Below are 12,891 nucleotides of genomic sequence, written 5' to 3'. Positions count from 1 at the left end.
TGTTGTCTGATGTAAGGATAACTGGCTCTCAGCTACTTTAAACAAAGTTGCAATCACTCATTATGCAACAAATTCTCTAAATGATTTAAAATGTTTGGCTCCGAGAGAAGAGTGAAAAACAGATGTAATACTGAAGACTCCAATTATGAATAATTCCTTGATAAGACTCCTCACCAGTGCCAACAATTAATTTCCTAACATGAATTACAGTTATGAATTCAAATTTTGGCAAAAAATTAAAGTAAATGAGGCGGTCTCAGCACATCTTCCATTAAACATACTCTTGTTCACCAGAAAAAAAAAAGCAAAAGCCTGTATGTACTAAACCTAGATAATTCTGGTTGCAAATGAAAGAAGATCCAACTAGAAGTGTCTTAAATAATTCAAACATACATTAAGTCTTTGAATTAGAAGTCTGGATAGAGAAGACACTAGCACTGGGTCAGCAACTCAGACAGTCTAAGACCCTCATGGGTTCTCACAGACAGAAATAGCTACCAGAGCTCAAAACACTGTCCCCTTCCCTGACAGCACGTGAAGCAGGAAAAAAAAGACAGGGAAAGACGACTTTTTGTCCTAAGCCAGTTTCTCGTCAAGAAGAAAACCCCTGGGGCGCCTGGGTGGCTCAGTTAAGCATCTGCCTTCGGTCTCCGGGTCCTGGGATCGAGCCCCATGGTGGCAGCTCTGTGCTCAACGGCAAGTCTGCTTTTCCTTATGCCCCTTTCCCACTCATGCACATGCGCCCTCTCGCTCTCATAAATAAAATCTTTAAAAAAAAAAAAAAAACCCTTTTCTAGAAGACCCTCGCTCTTACATCTCAATGGCAGAAGAGACTTACACAAAGACCCTTAAATTCTCTTTTCAGTGAATGAGGTGCCCTCACTGACTTACAGCAATCACGATATATTCCCCTATGACTGAGCCCAAAACATGTTAGCAAAAAAGAAGCAGACACTATTGTATGGGCAGGCACCAAGTGTAGCATTCAGAGAGACTCCTGCACAAGTAGTTTAAGCCATGCTTCAAATCCAGAGATAGTGAAGTTAAGGAGGGGCAGGGGGCCTGGGGTCCTATGCTCAGACACCGTACAGGGGCCACGCAGAAACTGAATGAAACAGGCGGGCCGAGTGGGAACTGCACAGCTCTGAACAGTGTGTGGCCTCCAGTGCCTGATCTATTTTAAGCTCTCATTTCAAATATCAGCAAAGTACAGGAGAGTTTAAGAATAAACAGATATTCTTTCTTTAACCTTTACACAAATACAGGTCAGCCTATCTTCAGACTCAGAAATTATGACACGTTAACTCTTACCATGGGCCAGCTACTATCTACAGTGCCTTACACAATGATCTCATTTCACTTTTTTCATTTCTTTTTTTTCAGAGAGAGAGAAAGAGAGTGTGGGGGTGGAAGAAGCAAAGAGAGACAGGGAGAGAAGAGAATCCTAAGCAGGCTCCATGCTCAGCACAGAGCCCGACATGGGGCTCAATCTCACCACCCTGAGATGATGAGCCAAAATCAAGAGACAGATGCTTAACCGACTAAACCACCCAGGTGCCCCTCATTTTGCTTTTGAAAATAAAATGTTATGCAGGGGCACCTGGGCGGCTCAGATGGTTAAGCATCTGCCTTCGGCTCAGGTCACGGGTCACAATCCCAGGGTCCTGTGATCGAGCCCCACATTGGGCTCCCTGCTTGGCAGGGAGCCTACTTCTCCATCCCCCTTGCTTGTGCTCTCTTGCTCTCTGTCAAATAATTAAAATCTTTCAAAAAAATAAAAAATAAAATAAAATAAAATAAAATAAAATGTTATGCATTAAGTACTACTACTGTCCTCATTTTTACAACTGAAGGAAGTGAGACTTGGAGAAGGGAGTAATTTCTTCACAACCACATGACTTCTAGGAAGTGAAGCAGGAACCAGAGTTCACAGAAGCTAGACACAACTCCTGAAATAAGTGCTCTTGCCCGGCTTCTGTAGTTACTCGAAAGAGGGCTTCTGATGAACAAATATGGTTGGGTAGCCAGCTAGCTCCTTAAAAAGCCACCACATTAACTTTTCTCAGCCCTGCCCACTCCATTTCTACACAGAAAATATTTTTAAAAAGTGGCACCCAGGTTTAGGGCTTAACCTCTTCTGTAGTGGACCTTTCAAATTCTTCAGATCTTAAAAAAGCCTCCCAAGCTCTATAGTGAATGTGGGTGCCTGACATGGAAGCTTGGATTTGTGAGTATGGGTGCACCAGTATAAACACATCATTCACCTACCTCTGTGTAAAAGACCAGCTAATCGCAAACTGTCAGGTATAAAAACCCCGGTCCTGGAGTACTTCATAAAGAACAGCATCTACAGACTCTTCTCCTCCTACTCCATTTCATGCTAATCCAGAAATCTGAAACCACTACTAACCTACTCTTCAACAACTTTTCCTGTTATCCGTTTAAAGTCCTTCTCTTCTACACCACAGGCTCCTGTCTTACTGATTTATGGATCCCCAGCACCTGGCACCCTGGCATAAAGATGCACAACAAACATTTGCTGAATGAACAGCCAGCATGATATTGTTGTTCTATTACTTTCTACAGTGACATATTAGACTCATAAGATATTCTGAAATATAAAGTACAATGATATGAGTGAATTACTCAAATAACTTCTCTTCCATAGTTCTATTCAGCTTTAGCATATAAGTTTTATAATACACAAATAAAAGGTCAATTTGTTATTGGCAACCATCTCCCACACAGTATACAAAATAACATTAGATCAAATTGCACCAATATAACAAAACTACCCAGGCAGGTTTAGATAGACTACCTCTCCAACATATTTCATCCTGCATTTATCTTTACTCAACATTCTCTTTTACACTTTAGTAAGCAATGGGAAAATTCTTCCAGAAATTCCCCATCAGGCAGAGACTTCAAGTAGTCCCATGTTAGATAATAAGATCCATGTCTTACCAGCATTCATATCTTTAAACTTCTGCTTTAGCTCAGTAGGAGTGAAACGATATTGATCAAGACCATCATTCCAGTAAATTCGGTCCAAGACTTGAAGATCTCCTCCAATCAGCCAATCTCCTTGTTCCATAACCATCTAATAGAAGAAAAAGAAAGAAATGTTTTAAACAGAAACCAAGATCAAAATAAGTAAGAACATTTCTCACACAAGCTACATATAGTTGCAAGTCACCCTCATCTTAAGGCCAATGGTAAATCTGTTTGCCGTATCAACTGAATTGGGATTAGAGATGCTTTAAAATTAGAATGTAGGGGTGCCTGAGTGGCTCAGTCGTTAAGCATCTGCACTGGGCTCAGGTCATGATCCCAGGGTCCTGGGATCGAGCCCCACATCAGGCTCCCTGCTCAGCGGGAAGCCTGCTTCTCCCTCTCCCACTCCCCCTGCTTGTGTTCCCTCTCTCGCTGTGTCTCTCTCTGTCAAATAAATAAATAAAATCTTAAAAAAAAAAGATCTTAAGTTTAAAAAATAAAATCAGAATGTATTTTATAACTTCTCAGAGGGGTCTGTGACACAACTATGATATTCACATATGAAAGGCAAACAAAACCAAAATGAGTGATTATGGCTTGTTAGGTAACAAAAACATTCTCTTCACTGTTGTTGTATGCTGATGAACAGAAACATCTGTAACCCTGGGTCACCCCAGCCTCTGTGTTCTCCAATCCTAAACTTTTGAGCAATCCAAGTAATGATGATAGAGCTGGACACAAACACATACCTTCCCATGTCCACACCACCTCAAATTTCTCACAGCTTCACTCATGCTCTTTCCCCGCATCTGTGAGGAGGAATGCTACCTCTGGGACCTGTCCATTTCCACAGCACAGCTAAAGCTCACTCTTCCTCCCCCACCCCCTCGCTTCAGCTTATGGGCTAATAACGCACCTAGACTGCTATGGTCCCTTCCTACCTGGTCTTGTTCACTAGAAAGTCCTTCCCCATCCATCAAACCATTCATTCATTATTTATCGAGTAACTGGTACATGCGCTGGTACGTGTGCTAGGCACTGCGGAATGCAGCAGCAAACAGGACAGAGAAAGGCCTCACTCTAACAGAGCTTGCATTCTAGTGGGACAGACCGAGCAGAAACCACCCAAATGTTGGCTAATGAAGAACATTACAGAGAAAATAACCAGGGCAATGGAGCACAGCTCCCAGGGATTAGACTCAATGACATTTCAGAGAAGGGAGTCAAGTGAAGGTCTCTCTGAGGAGGGTGGCATTGAACCCGAGATAACTAAAGGAACCAGCCATGGAGATCAAATAGTTCAGGCAGAGGGGCAGCGCAAGTACAGAGTCTGAAGCTGAAACAAAGTCCTGGAGCTTTAAGTCCTTGAGGAGTGGAAAGAAGGCAAATGTGGCCCAAGGCCAGGAAAGTCAGTTCAGGGGGAGGAGCAGAGATAGAACGAGAGAGACAACGAATAAGGCCAGGGCCAGACCCCACTGGGCCTCACAGGCACTTGGGTTTTATTCTAATTACAATGAGCAACCATTGGAGAATTTCAAAAGGTGGAGCGATATGTTCAGATATAGATTTTTAAAGGTTCGCTCTAATGAGGAAGGACACTATATCATACTCAAAGGTTCTATCCAACAAGAAGATCTGACAATTTTAAATATTTATGCCCCTAACATGGGAGTAGCCAATTATATAAGCCAACAAATAACAAAATCAAAGAAACACATAGCCAATAATACAAAAATAGTAGAGGACTTGAACATCCCCCTCACTGAAATGGACAGATCATCTAAGCACAAGATCAACAAGGACATAAGGGCTTTAAATGACACACTGGACCAGATGGACTTCACCAATATATTCAGAACATTCTACCCCAAAGCGACAGAATACATACTCTCCTCTAGTGCACACGGAACATTCTCCAGAACAGATCACACCCTGGGTCACAAATCAGGTCTCAACCGGTACCAAAAGATTGGGATCATTCCCATATTTTCAGACCACGATTGCTTTCAAACTCGAAATTAATCACAAGAGGAAAGTTGGCAAGAACTCAAATACATGGAGGCTAAGGAACATCCTACTAAAGAATGAATGGGTCAACCAGGAAATTAAAAGAAGAATTAAAAAAATTCATGGAAACAAATGAAAATGAAAACACAACTGTTCAAAACCTCTGGGATGCAGCGAAGGTGGTCCTAAGAGGAAAGTATATAGCAATACAAGCCTTTCTCAAGAAACAAGAAAGGTCTCAAATACACAACCTAACTCTACACCTAAAGGAGCTGGAGAAAGAACAGCAAATAAAGCCTAAACCCAGCAGAAGAGAAATAATAAAAGATCAGAGCAGAAATCAATGAAATAGAAACCAAAAGCACAGTAGACGAGATCAGTGAAACTAGGAGCTGGTTCTTTGAAAGAATTAATAAGATTGATAAACCCCTAAACAGACTTATCAAAAAGAAAAGAGAAATGATGCAAATCAACAAAATCATGAATGAGAGGAGAGATCACAACCAACACCGAAGAAACAGAAACAGAAACAATTATAAGAACATATTATGAGCAACTATATGCCAGCAAATTAGACAATCTGGAAGAAATGGATGCATTCCTAGAGACATATAAACTACCAAAACTGAACTAGGAAGAAATAGAAAACCTGAACAGACGTATAACCAGCAAGGAAATTGAAGCAGTAATCAAAACTCTCCCAAAAAACAAGAGACCAGGGCCAGATGGCTTCCCAGGGGAATTCTACCAAACATTGAAAGAAGAATTAATATCTATTCTTCTGAAACTGTTTCAAAGATAGAAATGGAAGAAAAACTTCCAAACTCATTTTGTGAGGCCAGCATTACCTTGATCCCAAAACCAAAGACCCCATCAAAAAGGAGAATTACAGACCAATACCCCTGATGAACATGGATGCAAAAATTCTCACCAAAATACTAGCCAATAGGACCCAACATTTAAGGATTATTCACCACGACCACAAGGTTGTTTCAACAACCACAAATCAATGTGATACAATACATTAACAAGAGAAAGAACAAGAACCATATGATCCTCTCAATAGATGCAGAGAAAGCATTTGACAAAGTACAGCATCCTTTCTTGATCAAAACTCTTCACAGTATAGGGATAGAGGGTACTTACCTCAATATCATAAAAGCCATCTATGAAAAACCCACAGCAAATATTCTCAATGGGGGAAAACTGAGAGCTTTTCCCTTGTCAGGAACACTGCAGGAATGTCCACCATCACCACTGCACAGTACTAGAAGTCCTAGCCTCAGCAGACAACAAAAAGAACGGCATCCGAATCAGCAAAGAAGAAGTGAAACTCTCACTTTTTGCAGATGATATAATACTTTGTGTGGAAAACCCAAAAGACTCCACCCCAAAACTGCTAGAACTCATACAGGAATTCAGTAAAGTGGCAGGATATAAAATCAATGCACAGAAATCAGTTGCATTTCTATACACCAACAATAAGATAGAAGAAAGAGAAATTAAGGAGTCGATCCCATTTACAATTGCACCCAAAACCATAAGATACCTAGGAACAAATCTAACCAAAGAGGCAAAGAATCTATACTCAGAAAACTATAGAATACTCATGAAGGAAATTGAGGAAGACACAAAGAAATGGAAAACCATTCCATGCTCACGGATTGGAAGAACAAATATTGTGAAAATGTCTATGCTACCTAGAGCAATCTACACATTAAATGCAAGCCCTATCAAAATACCATCAACTTTTCTCACAGAAGTGGAACAAATAATCCTAAAATTTGTATGGAACCAGAAAAGACCCCGAAGAGCCAGAAGAATGTTGAAAAAGAAAAGCAAAGCTGGTGGCATCACAATTCCGGACTTCAAGCTCTATTACAAAGCTGTAATCATCAAAACAGTATGGTACTGGCACAAAAACAGACACATAGATCAATGGAACAGAATCGAGAGGCCAGAAATGGACCCTCAACTCTATGGCCAACTAATCTTTGACAAAACAGGAAAGAACGTCCAATGGAAAAAAGTTTCTTCAACAAATGGTGTTGGGAAAATTGGACAGCCAGATATCGAAGAATGAAACTGAACCATTTCCTTACACCACACACAAAGATAAACTCAAATGGATGAAAGACCTAAATGTGAGGCAGGAATCCATCAAAATCCTTGAGGAGAACACAGGCAGCAAAACCTCTTTGACCTCAGCCATAGCAACCTCTTCCTAGACACATCACCAAAGCCAAGGGGAGCAAGGACAAAATGAACTATTGGGACTTCATCAAGATAATAAGCTTCTGCAGGGCAAAGGAAACAGTCAACAAAACCAAAAGACAACTGACAGAATGGGAGAAGATATTTGCAAATGACATATCAGATAAAGGGCTAGTCCAAAATCTATAAAGAACTTAACAACTCAACACCCAAAGAAAAAAAAATAAAATCAAGAAATGGGCAGAAGAAATGAACAGACATTTCTGCAAAGAAGACATCCAAATGGCCAACACACATGAAAAGTGCTCAACATCACTCTGCATCAGGGAAATACAAATCAAATTCTCAGTGAGATACCACCTCACACCAGTTGGAATGGCTAAAATTAATAAGTCAGGAAACGACAGATGTTGGCGAGGATGCCAAGAAAGGGGAACCCTCCTACACTGTTGGTAGGAATGCAAGCTGGTGCAGCCACTCTGGAAAACAGTATGGAGGTTCCTCAAAAAGTTGAAAATAGAGCTACCCTACAACCCAGCAATTACACTACTGGGTATTTACCCCAAAGATACAAATGTAGAGATCCAAAGGGGCACCTGCACTCCAATGTTTATAGCAGCAATGTCCACAATAGCCAAAGTATGGAAAGAGCCTAGATGTCCATCGAAAGATGAATGGATAAAGATGTGTATATATACACAATGGGATATTATGCAGCCATCAAAAAAATGTAATCTTGCCATTTGCAACAACATGGATAGAACTAGAGGTTATTATGCTAAGTGAAATAAGTCAATCAGAGAAAGACAAGTTATCAAATGATCTCATCGATATGAAGAATTTGAGACACAAGACACAGGATCATAGGGGAAGGGAGGGAAAAATGTAACAAGACGAAACCAGGGAGGGAGACAAACCATAAGAGACTGTTAATTTCAGGAAACAAACTGAGGGTTGCTGGAGTGGAGCAGGGTCAGAGGGATTGGGTGGCTGGGTGATGGACATTGGGGAGGGTATGTACTATGGTGAGCGCTGTGAACTGTGTAAGACTGATAAATCACATACCTGTACCCCTGAAACAAATAATACATTATATGTTAATAAAAAATAAAGCTAATTTGGTAAAAAAAAAAAAAAAGAAAGAAAGAAAGAAAGAAAGAAAGAAAGAAAGAAAGAAAGAAAGAGAAAGAAAACATATTCAGAAAACAAACAAAAATTGTCCTTCTTTTTGGATATATATGGGGGGTATATATTAAATAACTCCATGATCAAAAGGAAAAAATGAAAAATAAAAAAAATAAAGGTTCACTCTGCCTATTCTGAGGAGAACAGACTACAGTGGACATGGAGGAAGCAGACTACAGCCAGGGCACGGCTGTGACCATCTAGGCTGGAGACCTGGAGAGCGTGGCCAGTACCGGTGCAAGTGGAGGTGGGCTGGGGACATCCTGCACAAGACCACCAGGCCAAGCTTCTTAAAGCACCACTTCGTTTGTGACTCACTCATGCTCCAAGGCTGCCTGTGACTTCACTCCTAGCAAGGCACAAAAGACCTAAGACAGAGTCTAACCCTGACTCCTAACAGGCGCCTCTGTAGCTCTGGGCAAGTTGAACCCACAGCCTAAGACTCCTCAGGATTCTACCTCCAAGGATCACTGTAAGGACCAAAGGACAGAAATGTGGTTGGAAAAGCACAAAGCATAAATACATGTAAACCCCTATTATGACTGAACAAGATTTTAATATCTCAGGGTAGAATGCTAAGCTCCTCTGTCTTCTCAAGGTCCTCTCTCCTGCTTAACAACCAGTCATCTCTCAAAGGCATGGAGTTTTGCTCCTCCTGCTCCCTAAAACTGAAATTCCATTTCTCACAGTTCCTCCTATCAAAATCCTGCTGGCTCCTCAAGGTTGCATACCAAGTACTAACTATCCTAAGAAGTTTTGCAGATTACTCTAAATAAAAGTAGCACATACACAAATAATTGCTCTCTGCTACAGATTATCGAAGATGGCTTTGAAGCCCGAAGTCCTAAGTGCAAATCAAACCCTCATCCCACACTTTAGCTATATAATTTGGTCAAGACATTTAACCCCTGTAATTTCTCCATATGTAGGATGGAAATGCCACCCATCCTTAAAGGTTTGCTTTGTGGTTCAAAGAATTTACATAAGCATGTTTTGTAAACTACTATTTGTTATTAATTAATAACTAGAATTTTAACATCGAAGGAATGTCTGACACTATCACTAATTCAAACTTCTTATTCTCTAAAACAATATATCTCCCTATTTTAAAGTTTATCACTTTTTATCCTTTATGAGACGAGATTTAGCATATTGACATGATCTAAACAGATGTCAAAATATTTTCTAGATAAAGCTACTAAAATTTCAATTTCTTTTAAAGCTCAAAGTACACTTTAAAACAAGTGACAGAAATTTTACTTCAGTGACGACATTTCACATACAACACATAAAATATATGAGGCCCTTTGGAAAGACAAATTGGATTTCACTGCTTTCATACCAAACACAAAGCATTCAATTAAAGGCCCAGACAAGACAAAATCACCCTGCCGTAGGCTCCCAAAGTACCCTGCCTTCACAGCCTACCTATAAGTACATGATGTCTGCTCCCTACCAGACAGTAAGCTCCAACCATACAAAGACTGTGCCCACCATTACATCAGCCCTATATTTCCAGAACCAGCACCTAACTCAGTGCCTAATGTACAGAAGATGTTTAAAAAAGATTTACTAGGGGCACCTGGCTGGCTCAATCGGTTAAGCATCCAGCTCTTGATTTCAGCTCAAGTCATGATCTCAGGGTCGTGAGATCGAGCCCCACGTTGGTCTCCGTGCTGGGCGTGGAGACTGCTTGGGATTTTCTCTCCCTCTCCCTCAGCCACCCCTTCTTACCTCTAAAAAAGATTTACTGAACAAATATTACCCGGACCAAAATGACAAGATCATGCGTTCATCACACTAATCTAAGATCCAGTGTCCATTCTGCCAAATATTAACAATCCCAATGGAATCGTCAACATACAGGTAATGCCCACACTTCAGCACAAACATTATTGGCACATCGAGATAAAATGCAGCAAGGTTTGCTCAGGACCTTGATGTAGGGGTGGTTCTTGCATGTTGTTCCCCACTGTCTGGCACAGCGCTCCTCCTTCCGGTGCTCAAAAAACTCCGGGTTGCGAAGAATAGCCACACGGCGGCCCTCGTACATCAGAGCAAATGCCGTACAGCCGTCCAGCCTCTCTTTTTCTTCATGAGTAGCCGGCAGAACTATAGGCACTGACAAGTTAATGACACCCCCTGCAGGGCACAAAAGAACATAAAGCACACAGCTTGGATTACTCAACAGGCCTCATATCCACCTTTCACTCCAGCGGACACTCTTCAAATAATAGATTTATGGGTCCAGTGACAGTATCTGGCACAGAAAATCAGGAGAGAGAACAAACAACTCCAGAGGTTAAAAAAAAAAAAAAAAAAAACAGCAAACACTGAGCAGCAACACTGTGTAGCAATATACTTCTCACAACAATTCATGAAACTGTCTTTGGGGAGAAAAAAATGGATATAAAAATCACAGAAGTAAAAGAAACTGTTTAAAAAGGAAGACTCAGCTGGTTATGCCTAATGTCACCCAAAATATAATGAGCACCTCCAATATATGAATAAGACAAAGAACGATGCTTCAGGGCCTTTCCAGGAAAATCGAAACCTTTCTGATAACTATATTTTGAGTGGCAAATATACTTAAGTATACTTGGGATACTTGGGTTTTCTTGAGATAGGAAGACAAAAACACCCAAAAGGTATTTTTATTTCTTGGTTTTTAATCAGAATTGAACCAATGTCAGCAATTACTGGCCAAGAAACAAAGGAAGTCATCAGGGCCTCTATCTGAACCAAAATGTATGGTCAGTGAGACAAAAAGCACATTCTCAGTTTCCAACCTTTCAAGCTCTAAACGTTTTCTTTTCTGTTCATTGTGCCCAGGTTAGAAAAATAAAAAGCAGTCTCAAATTCATATGTGGATCTTATTTACATACTTAGTAAAAGCATATTCTTTTGGAAATCATGGCATGCCTCTTACAAAATATGTCAACAAAATCAACGATAACTGCTTGGCTGCTTTAAAGTTACCACAACTAGGTACAGTTTAAAAGGGAAAATTAACAGGTACATTTGCACCAAACCCAGACTAAATCATTACTAAGGAGGTAGTCCACAAAGACTTTACCATTGGTTCCAAAGAAGAAAAATGAAAAAGCAGTATTTAACACTTTTATGTGATAAAGTTTGAGAAAAATGACTAGGAGTTATAATTTCTAGTATCAACTTCACTCCTTAGTTAAAAGAAGTCACAACACAGAAGAACATGGTAGCAATTTAGTAGGGCTCTGTGACATTTAAAAATATTTTCTTTAATGTAATAAATTAATCTCAAAAGTATATAAAGTTTCAGATAGCTGAACTGTCATTACAATGTACAATTTCTTTGGCAATTTTTCTTTTTTTAGTGTTTTAAAAGAGGAGGAAGAACCACCCTTTTAACCATCTATTTCAGGACTACTTAACTTGGACTCCCTGATTCCTTATTAGAACACTCAAGCATGGATTTCAGCAGAGCAAAATTCAGTATAAATGTGCACTTTTCAGAGACGACTTTCCACAGTGCTCAGGTGGATATAGCATAGGGAAACTATATTTGCTTTTTAAATCCATTTTCAGCCCCAACCCCAGGTTTTTCTTCTCTCTCTGCAATAAATTACATTCAGGAAAACAAAGCGGGGGAAAGAAAAGATCTCACAGTTTGCTTAAAGTATTTAGTACTGATATAACTTAGTCTTAAAATGCTACCTCCATTAGACATCACCACTATTTTTTATAAACAGTGATAAATCTGTGTCATTTCTCTTCCATGCTCGATGTATACTATAGAAGTAAATGGTCTTACCATCCAGAAGACAATCAAAATGAAGGCACTGCAGATACTCCCTCTCTCTCATAAAGCCGTTCAGTGGGGTTGCCCACCCTTCTGCCAAAACCTGCACCCACTGCATATCCACCTAGTAAACAAGACAGGAAAGTTTTCTACTTCATATGCTTAGGAACAAAAGCAGTAATAACCCTTAGGAGTTTAATTTTGAAAGCAATGGAAACAAATACCTCAAGAATGATTATAGACTATACAAATCTAATAAAGATTAAGGGCACTAGGAAAATGTGCATTTCTTCTAATAAATGTAAATAACATTAGGCTTCAAAGCATTTCTAATAAGGATAGCATCTCCTCCACTAGTGGTTCTCAAGCTTTAATATGTTATAAGAAACCCTTGGAAGGCCTTTATTAAAATAAAGATTGTTCTACCTCCAGAAATTCTATTTCAATCACTTTGCTGTGGGGTCCAAGAATTTGTATTTTTAATAGGTTCCCAGAAAATCCTAACAGTGATGGTCTGGAAATCAGACTTTGATAATTGGTGCACACACAAACACACACACACACACACACACACACACAGTACATGCGCACACACTCGGTTAAATGAGCATGTCCAGTTTACGTTAATGATACATAGTCCATCAGTTCCTCAACGTTCTGGTAGGAGATGCTAGAAATCTTAAAGAGCAAGAAATAATAGTCTTTGTAAA

General features: G+C 39.9%; 1 protein-coding gene across 3 annotated transcripts in view; it reads right to left on the bottom strand.

The window, feature by feature from the left end:
• Positions 1–12,891, bottom strand: part of PAPSS1 (3'-phosphoadenosine 5'-phosphosulfate synthase 1) — a 104,318-nt gene that overhangs the window by 42,795 nt on the left and 48,632 nt on the right. For all 3 annotated transcript variants that reach the window (XM_028121301.2, XM_028121303.2, XM_028121302.2), the window contains 3 exons: positions 12,194–12,305; positions 10,337–10,542; positions 2,965–3,100 (listed from right to left, as the gene is read on the bottom strand). In XM_028121301.2, coding sequence (XP_027977102.1) covers positions 2,965–3,100; positions 10,337–10,542; positions 12,194–12,305 — 454 coding nt within the window. The remainder of the gene's footprint in view (positions 1–2,964; positions 3,101–10,336; positions 10,543–12,193; positions 12,306–12,891) is intronic.

This window comes from Eumetopias jubatus, unplaced genomic scaffold, assembly GCF_037043125.1.
Source record: "Eumetopias jubatus isolate StellerSeaLion01/CBP00866 unplaced genomic scaffold, mEumJub1_p1.0 scaffold_2, whole genome shotgun sequence".
Classification (NCBI taxonomy): domain Eukaryota; kingdom Metazoa; phylum Chordata; class Mammalia; order Carnivora; family Otariidae; genus Eumetopias; species Eumetopias jubatus.
Note: the sequence above shows the minus strand (reverse complement) of the source record. Positions and strands in the feature narration are given on the sequence as shown.